We start from the raw sequence: 9,272 nt of genomic DNA on the forward strand, positions 1-9,272 counted from the left end.
CTCTCCCCCAGGGGTCGCCACTAGGGCACCCCCCCACCCCCCACCACATGTCATACCCAGGCAAGTTTGCGTTTTATTACATGTCCACACACAACTCTTGTTTATTTTTTTTTTAACCGTATGCCTTCGACTCTGTAGACTTCTGCAACTAGCAGCATGCTTTGGGATTGTCCAGGCTGATATACCGAGTGCTGAATCACCCACTTTCACTGCTGTATAGCGTTCCCCTATGTGAAGATGCCCTGTGGGCAGTGCTTAGTCGCTCAGTCTTGTCCGACTGTTTGAGACCCCATGGACTGTAGCCCGCCAGGCTCCTCTGTCCCTGAGGATTCTCCAGGCAAAAATACTGGAGTGGGTTGCCATGCCCTCCTCCAGCGGATCTTCCCAACCCAGAGATCGAACCCAGGTCTCCCGCAATGCAGGCGAATTCTTTACTGTCTGAGCCATGCTTGGCGGAAGTGGGGGCGGAGGGGATGTCCCTAGGTTGGGGGTGTCTCAGATCTGAGGTTAAGTCCTAGTTGGGGAAGGGACAGTAAGAACAAGAGGTTGAGAGCCTGGAAGCACGGATGAAAGACCCCGGGGAGGGTGTTAAGGAAGATTTCTCAAAGAGGAGTTCTCGTTTTATAGATGTGAGCCTGAGGCCCATAGAGGGCAAGCCATTTCTCCACAGTCACAGGACTGTTTGCAAAAACCAGCTTTATACATTCATTCCTTCAGCACAAATTAACGAAGCACCTATTCCGTGCTACGCCTTGTTCCCAAAGCACAGGATATGTAGCAGTCAACAAAACAAAGACCGCCTGCTCCAAGTGTGGGGCTTATTATTCTGAGCGTAATTATGATGAATTGATAATTATGTTTGCCTCTAGATTGTAGCAGGAGGGTGATCCCTATTGGGGGCGTCGCGGGGGGGGGGTGCCCCATGAGAGCGCCCCATGAGTCAGGGCTCTTTCCAAAGCCCCCACTCCGGTCTTTCTGACCGATTCATCCACAGAGTGTTATTGTGAGTACTCAAAATTAAACAGGGTTTTTTGGGGGACGAGAAGGTGATCTAGAGACGGGGAGGAAAGGAAAAGCCCTTTGTACCCGGCAGGGTTGTCAATAAAGTTTTGTCGCCTTGGCAACCGCAGGTCCAGCCTAGTGGGGAGTAGCGGGGATGGAAAGAGAGAACACAGGTGCGCGCGCATTCACCCCACTGGTGCATGCCGTGGCTTTCCTGCTTTCTCCCTCTGGTGGCGGAAGGTTTCGCCAGAGAAAGAGAACTGGGAGGGCGTGACCCTAACGGTGACATGCGGGGACCCTAGCCAATGGAAGCATGAGTCGCTCCATGGCCACCCAATCACACGCGGGCTCTGGAGCCGACGGACCCCTCCCTCTTTCCTCTTGTACCCAAATAACCCGACCCAAACTCGAGTTTCGCCCGGAACGACAGCGCTTTCGGCCAATGAGAGCGTCAACTTCCGGCCGTGGGCGGGGATACGTCTCCATGGCAGCGGCGGAAGGACAGCGGCGGCAGCCACTAAGGACAGTTGGCGGCGCTTTGACGGCAGCGCGGGCGTGGCGGGGTTCTGTAGGGGCACCTAAGGGGGGTGATGGGGGCGGGGCAGAACGGAGCCTGACCAATGGGAGCGACGCAAGCTTCTCAGCAATTGAAGAGTGGCGGAGACATTGGCCAATAGGAGGCCGTAGTGGCCGTGGTGGGGCGGGCCCGGCGGGGCTAACTGGAGGCGCGGCGACCCGGTCTGACGAGAGCTGGAGGAGGCTGTGGGAGGTGGTGGCAGCGGCGGCGCGGGCGCCTGAGGAGGAGGAGGAGGAGGAGGAGGAGAAGCGGGTGAGGGGCGGCGCGGGGCCTGACCTCTGAGCCCCTTCTCGGCCCCCACCCCGCGCCGCCTTGGCTCCCGGTCGTCCCCAGCCCCGTCTGTCCCCTGGCCCGCCCGCCCCTCCTCGTGTCCAGGCGCCCACGTCTCCTGTCCCCTCGGCGAGCCTCAGGCTGCTCTCGGTGCCCAGCCCCTTCCCTGTGCTTCCTCCCCCAGTCCCCGCTCTCGCGCTCCAGGCCCTTCCCTGGACCCTCAGCTCGCCCTCTGACTCTGCACTGCCGTCCTTGGCCCTCAGGCGCGTCCCCTGCACTCTTACCGCCTGCCCAGGCCCCTGGAAACCAACCCCCCCAGGTCTTCCCCAGGCCCGTGTCTGCTCCCCCCAGTTTCCCTCAGCACCTCAGGCCTTTAACCTGGGTTCTCACTGCCTACCCAGGCCCTACCCTGGAGCCCGGGCGCGCTCCTCGCGGCTCTTCAGGGTTCCTTCTTGGAGCCCCAGGACTCCCCCTGGCCCCGTTTGCTTCTCTAACCCCGTTGTGTAACCCCTGGGCCGCCCCCCTCTACCTTCCCAGACCCTCCCTGGACCTCCAGGTCCTTCTCTGCTTTCGCTGGACCCCTGGTCTCCCTGCTGGCTTTTCCTGGGGTCCTCGCTGCGTCCCCAAGCCTCCCCACCGCCCTCCCCCGCGGGCAGCCCGGGCCTTCTCCCTGCCCTAGCTCCCTCCCTGTGGTGTCCGCATTTTGCCTTTACCCCCTCGCCCCTCTGCAGCTTCAGTTCCGTCCCAGCGCCGTCCCGCAGCGCCCCCTCTTTATTTTTCCTCAGCCTTCGGGTCCCCTCTGCCCCCTTTCCCAGCCGCTGTAGCTCCTGGCCTCTTTCCAGCGCCCCTTCCTCGCAGTCCCCCGTCGACTCCCCGAAGCACCCTGGTGTGGGTGCCGGGCAGAGCTCGGCCGTCGGGGTTAGGAGGCTGGTTTTGTTTTCCTTTTGCTAGTCGCCGTCCTTCTGTGTTTTTTCTGGGCCTCCTCTGCCTCTCCACTCGTTCCTTTTCTCTCCCCCCTCCCCCCGCTTTGTCCTCCGCGCCCCTCCCCCGGAATCCTTGGAGAGAGAGCAGGTGCCGGAGCCTTCCTGGGCTCTCCCTCCCCTCACCACCCCCCCTCCTCCAGACTGCCTGAGGTTTCACCCCGAGCCTTCCGAGGAGGGCTCCCGAGGGCTGCTGGGGAGGGGGGAGGCGGGCGAGGCCGGGAGAGTGGAGGTGGGCTGAGGAACCGGCGGTTCTGGCGGGGCAGGAGCTGCTGCCGGGTCCCCCTGACTCCCACCTCCTGCAGGGCTAAGCCTTCAGGGTTATCCCAGACTGCCAATTAATCAGCCTTCCCTGGTCTGTAGGGACCTTTGCGTGCCTGCGCACGCGCGCGCGCGCGCGTTTGTGTGTATGTATGTATGTACGTGTATATGGGAGTCCTAGGGAATCTGCGTGCACACACGGCATCTGTGTGTGCGTGGGCAAGGTGGGGAGTTGTCATAAGTGGTTGAGGGTTTGTGTCTGTGCTTAGGAAGCTGCGGAGGTGCAGCTAAGGATGGTGGCTGGCATTTCTCGGGGCGTCTCCCCAGTGTCAGAAGCACTTGTTGCATTTTGCCTTCACTGAGAGCCCTGCGAAGTCAGTACTGCTTCTCTCCCCGCTTTATAGATGAGGAGGCCAAAGGGCCTGCCCCAGTCTCACGCGGCTCACAAGTGGCACAGAGCAAGCACACACGCGGGATCCCAGTGCCGCCCCTCTGCCTCGCACTCCCCACCCCCTGCCACCGCCACCAGAGGCAGCATGGTGTGTGGGGCACCATGGGGCCCGACAGAGTGACCGCCAGAGAACTGTGCGAGAATGACGACCTGGCCACCAGCCTCGTCCTGGACCCCTACCTCGGCTTCCGCACTCATAAGATGAACGTCAGGTGAGGCGACCCCGGGGAGGGTGGACCCAGGGATCTTGGGACCCCTGCCCTTCCACCACCACCCCTCTGCCCCATCCTCCTCTCACCTCCCAGCGGGGGTGGGGGTAGGGCCTGGGAAGGCCCAAAGGGAATAGGCCAAGGCCCTGGGACCCAGGCATGCCCTCTCCCCCAGCCCCGTGCCCCCCCTGCGGCGACAGCACCACCTGCGCTCAGCTCTGGAGGCCTTCCTGAGGCAGCGGGACCTGGAGGCTGCGTACCGGGCCCTGACGCTGGGAGGCTGGATGGCCCACTACTTCCAGAGCCGGGGCCCACGGCAGGAGGCTGCCCTCAAGACCCACGTGAGGGAGCCCTTCCCTTTCCTCCCCTTGGCCCTCATGTTCTCCTGTCTCCCCTGCCTGTCCCGGGCCCTCCGCCCTGTCGGGCAGACCCTCAGCGCAGCCCCCCAGGACTCCCTGACTTCCTATCCATTGGGACCATCTAAAGCAAGGCTCAGAGACTTCTAGGACAGGTGCGTTGGGGGGCCCTCTGAGAGGGAGTCTAACCTCTTCATTTGACAGATGAGGAAACTGAGGTCCCGACAGGGGAAGTGAGCCCCCTGAGACCACACAGCGAGTCAGTGGCAGAGCAGGACTAGAACCCAGGAGAGAGGGCCAAGGACGACCCTGCCCCAGCTCCTCACCCCACCCACCCCCTCACCTCCCCCAGATCTATCGCTACCTCCGCGCCTTCCTGCCTGAAAGTGGCTTCACCATCTTGCCCTGTACCCGTTATTCCATGGAGACGAACGGAGCCAAGATTGTGTCAACTCGCGCATGGTAAGAGGGCAGGACTCGCAGCCCAGGCCTGACAGGAGGCATCTCTCCCCGGGTACTGCTGGGAGAAGACACCCCCTCCCTTGTGGAGAGGACCCGGCACTGAGGCGACAGGGCCACGAAGATGTCTGTGTTGAGAGAAAGGAGGCGGGGTCTGGCCCCCAGGACTCCCCTGGCCTACCACAGCCCTGCGGGAGATGAGACCCCCTCCAGCGACCCAGCCTTCCTGGGGCTGCTGGGAAAGGACTGACCTTGTGCCCAAGACCACACTGCTGTCCTTTTTCTCATCCCACCAGACCCCCCCACCCCAAGTAGCAATCACTGCTGGGTATGAGGGCAGGACAGTGAGCAAGAAGAACCCTGCCCTCTGCTCACAGTCTAATGGGAAGGGGGGTGGTAGTGGTGCAGGCTCACAGGGCTGACCACAGCCGCGCAGTGCATCCTGAGCCTGCCTGCGAATTTTGAGAGTGTACTTGGGAGCTAGGCCTAGGCTGAGACCTGCAGAATGAGCTGAAGGGTCTAGTGAAGAGCCTGGGGTGCCAGGGTCGGGGGGGGGCTTCCAGGCAGGACTGGACTGCAGAAGCTGAGGCAGCAGACACAGGAGGAGCCTAGAGCAGGAGAGGATACGTGCCAGGCATCTGTGGGTGTAGGGCAGCAGTGTGAATTTCAGAGACGTTTGGGCGGTGGAGCGTGCTGGCCCACATCAGTTATTCCCACAGGAGGCCTGGGGTGAGAGGCCCCTGTCCCCAGCGCTGGTGGTTGGGGAGGTGCTCACAGACCCACAGCGAGCTGGCTTCTTGGCAGGAAGAAGAATGAGAAGCTGGAGCTGCTGGTGGGCTGCATCGCAGAGCTGCGGGAGGCTGACGAGGAGCTGCTGAGGGCCGGGGAGAACGACTTCAGCATCATGTACTCGACCCGCAAGCGCAGCGCTCAGCTGTGGCTCGGCCCGGCCGCCTTCATCAACCACGGTGGGGGCGGGGCGAGGGGCTAGCGCGGGGTTGAGGGGGGCGTGCCCCAGCTTTCTGGCTCCTCTGACCCGAGTCTCTTCTCTCCCCTGCACCCCCACAACTGGCTCCAGACTGCAAACCCAACTGCAAGGTGAGACCTGGGGGCCCCCATATCCGGGGAGGAATCAGCACGTGGGAGGGGCCTTCGGGTCAGTGAAGAGCTAGAAACTGTCCGGGGTCTCCCCACCTGACAGTGCAGCTTCCCACCCGTCCTTGCCCGTGCCCAGAGAGAGGAGGGGTCTCTGGTAGATTCACACTGGGACCCAGTCACACTGCCACCTGCTGGCTTCATTGCCCCCTCTCTGAACCTTGGCCGGGGGCTGGGCCGGTTTGAGGGGGAGGGTGGTGGTGGGCAGACACTAGAAGTGCCCCTGCATATGCCTGTTTCTCGGCCTCCCAGGCAGAAGCCCCTGCAGCTGTGATGATACCAGGAGGCAGGGGAGGCCTCAGGGTGAGGTCAGAGAGAGCCCTGCCCTGGAGATCCAGGGCTCCTCCTGATAGGAGGCTCTGGGAGGCAGAGGGGGGCCCGCCTGTTCTGTGTGTGGAGGACGGAGTGTGTGGGAGGGAGGAGTTGAGGGGTGACGCCCAGTAAGGCCTTGGGCGTGTGCCCTGCAACTGTGGGCCTCCCTGGCCTTGGCCAGCCTCCAGAGCCCCACACGTGAGGAGGGTTGGAGTCCTGGCTCCACCGCCCCTGGTTTCTCTTCTCAGATGGGAAAGGATGAGAACTTGCCTGCTGGCACAGCTGTGAAGGCTGCCGTGTGTCAGTGTCCTGTGGGGTTTGGGGCACAGACAGTGGGTAGGAGGGAGAGGAGGCAGGGCTTGGTGAGGGGGGTGCCAGCCCCCTCATGGTGCAGAACCAAGGCTGTACCAGTCAGAGCCAGGCGCTGGAGGAGTAGAGTTTTCCCAGGTGTTGAGGGCGAAGGGGCGCACGCTAGGGCATCTCAGATGGGGCACCATTCTGGAGGGCTCCCTTCGTGTGTGAGCTCGGTCGCCCCATGGAGGCTCCCGTGGGGTACAGGGGTTTGGTGTGGAGGCAGGGTACAGGCTGAGGCTGGTGGGTAGCCCAGGGCAGGGAGGCCCTGAGGGGCCGGCTCCAGAGGGGTCTTAGGGACGGAGGGAATGCAGACACAGGAGATGCCCGCCAGCTGTCCTGGCGTGAGGCAGGCCGGTGGCCACTCCCAGGTGTGTGTCAGGCTGGGATGAACAGACGAGTGGACAGATGGACAGGCGGGTGGGTGGGAGTCCCGCCTCTCCCAGATGAGGAACCTAGAGGCAGGAGCAGGCAGGCGAGGGGGTTGGTGATCCTGGATGGGGCTGGGGGTGGCCCCGGGCCTGGAGAAGGGGAGGTGGCAGAAGCAGGCGATGTGGGCCTGGCCCCTGAGGAGCCAGGGGAAGGGCCAGAGGGAGCGGTTCCTGTGCGTTGCCAGGGCCGGTTAGGTCATCGTCCTGCAGCAGGGGTGGGAGCCGGCAAAGCAGTGGGGGATCAGGGAGCCGGCGCTGAGGGCAGGCCCTGGGCAGGGTGCGTCCCGGGGCTCGGCCACTGCCCATCCCAGGGGCGGGCCGTGAGGCCAGGGCGCCAGGCCAGGCCAGGCCAGACCAGACGGTGGGGGCAGGGAGCCAGGCCACCCCCAGGGCGGGGCGCTGAGCCTCCGGCCCCCAGTTTGTGCCTGCAGATGGAAATGCAGCCTGCGTGAAGGTGCTCCGGGACATCGAGCCGGGGGACGAGGTGACCTGTTTCTACGGCGAGGGCTTCTTCGGTGAGAAGAACGAGCACTGTGAATGCTACACCTGTGAGAGGTGGGGCGTGGTCCTTGGGGCCGGGAGCCAGAAGTGCGTCCTGGGGGCCCCTCCCTCCTCACCGCCCTCCCACCCCCAGGAGAGGCGAGGGTGCTTTCCGACTGCGGCCCAGGGAGCCCCTGCCGCCCCAGCCGCTGGACAAGTACGAGCTCCGGGAGACCAAGCGGCGGTTGCAGCAAGGTCTGGACGGGCCCCGGTCCTGTGCCCACCCACCCCCACCGCGCCGGGACCCCTTCTGCGGTGAGCATAGGGTGGGCACTGTCCCATGGGCCTGTCTCAAGCCCCATCTTTGCCTTCCTCCTGTCTTGCCCTTCCTCCCACCTCACTCCCTTGGTCTGTCCCCTCTGACGACCAGGAAGAGTGTTGGAGGCGCCGGCCTGAGCAGGAGCTATGCGCCTTTGTGGGAGCACTGCTCACACAGCTGCCCTTTCCTCTCTCCTCCCCCGGGGCCTCCACAGCTGCCTGCCAGCCCCTGCGCCCCCTGCCCTGCAGCGCCCGCCTCAATGCCTCGCCCCTCTGGCTCCAGTGGCTGCCTCAGCCCCAGCTCCGGGTGCGTCCCAGGAGGCGCCGACGCCTGCAGCCCCGGCGAGCCCCGCCGCCTCCGGTTCTCCGAGCTGCCCGCATTTCCCTGCACCGGTGGGGAGGCTGCGGCCCCCACTGCTGCCTGCGAGCGGAGGCCCGGGTAGCCCTGGGTCGGGCCCCCCGAGCCCGCTGGGCCCCCCAGCAGGACTGGCACTGGGCCCGGCGCTACGGGCTGCCTTCTGTGGTCCGTGTGGATCTGAGCCGTGTGGCCCCAGCCCTGCCTGCCACTGCCAACTCCACCCCCGCCGGGACCCCAGGCCCCATCCCCATCCCCAAGCAGGCCCTTGCCTTCACCCCCTTCTCCCCACCCAAGCGCCTGCGGCTGGTGGTCAGCCATGGCTCCATTGACCTGGATGTCAACAGTGATGGGCCATGATGGGCTGGACAGGGAGGCCTGGGCTGGGAGAGCAGGGTGTCCTTCCTGGTCCCCTCCTCCCCAGCTTCTCGGGGACCCACCTCCAGAAGGAGCTCTTGGACCTCTGGGAAGGAGTTGACCTTCGACTCCAGCACAGCTTTGACCTGGGGGCAAGTTGGCTTGGACACACCCAGGGATCTGACCCCTGACCCTTTGTGACTGCTGACCCCTGAGCCACCCCCACCCTGGCAGAGAGCCCTGGCCACTGCCAACCTCCCCAACTCCCCATCCCAACCCCAGCCCCAGCCCCAGCCCCAGGGCTGAAGGAGCCGTTCCCTCCCCACCACCTTCTGCCCAGGGAGCAAAGCCATAAGGGGCAGGGCCACCCCCCGGGCAGGCCTGGGGGAGGTGGGGGTGGCTTGGGTGGCGCCCCCTAGACGCTGCCCTTCGGGGAAGGGGGTCAGTTTGCTCTGAGCCTGTGACTGAGTGGGGGGCGAGGGGGGTTGGCCAGGGGCTTGTCCCCACCACCCCCGTGGGTCTCAGGGAGGCCGGGTGCGACCTCATCTTTCTCATGGTGCTATCCCTGGTGCTACTGGGGTGTGGGGGGTCTCTCCCCTCCCCCACACCAGAATGGGATATGTTGGGGGGTTGGAAGCACTTGAACTTTTTATTTTATTTTATTAAAATGTTGTTATAAGCAGTGCTCCTGGAAGCATTTCATTTTGATTTATGTTCTGAAGAGATGTCCATTGGGAGGGTGAGACCCTACGCCTTGCTGGGGAGACCAGACTGGGAGGAGGCAGCCCAGACTTTGGGCCTTATAAAGCTTAGGAGGGTGAAAGGACAGTGGATCTGAGGATGACCAGGTACAGAGGCAAGAATCACACTACCACACAAACTGTGCTCATGAAGAATGTTTCCAGACCCATCATCTCATGCAAGAGGAGAGTCTGCCCATTTTCCAGA

The 9,272-nt window shown here is 63.6% G+C and overlaps 1 protein-coding gene across 10 annotated transcripts; it reads left to right on the forward strand.

The window, feature by feature from the left end:
• Positions 1-875: 875 nt before the first annotated feature.
• Positions 876-9,009, forward strand: KMT5C (lysine methyltransferase 5C). 10 transcript variants are annotated; one of them, XM_081505525.1, is made up of 10 exons: positions 1,745-1,831; positions 3,495-3,753; positions 3,926-4,091; positions 4,459-4,568; positions 5,370-5,533; positions 5,644-5,663; positions 5,973-6,023; positions 7,233-7,369; positions 7,449-7,609; positions 7,828-9,009. In XM_081505525.1, the coding sequence occupies exons 2-10, from the start codon at positions 3,644-3,646 to the stop codon at positions 8,325-8,327; spliced, it is 1,419 nt and encodes a 472-aa protein (XP_081361651.1). In that variant the 5' UTR covers positions 1,745-1,831; positions 3,495-3,643; the 3' UTR covers positions 8,328-9,009. The 10 variants fall into 10 exon arrangements, with proteins under 10 accessions (XP_081361654.1, XP_081361651.1, XP_081361656.1 ...); XM_081505530.1 differs by having other exon boundaries at positions 7,449-7,549; XM_081505533.1 differs by having other exon boundaries at positions 7,233-7,329.
• Positions 9,010-9,272: the final 263 nt, after the last annotated feature.

This window comes from Giraffa tippelskirchi, chromosome 7 (genome assembly GCF_054371585.1).
Source record: "Giraffa tippelskirchi isolate mGirTip1 chromosome 7, T2T-mGirTip1v1.2.pri, whole genome shotgun sequence".
Taxonomy (NCBI): domain Eukaryota; kingdom Metazoa; phylum Chordata; class Mammalia; order Artiodactyla; family Giraffidae; genus Giraffa; species Giraffa tippelskirchi.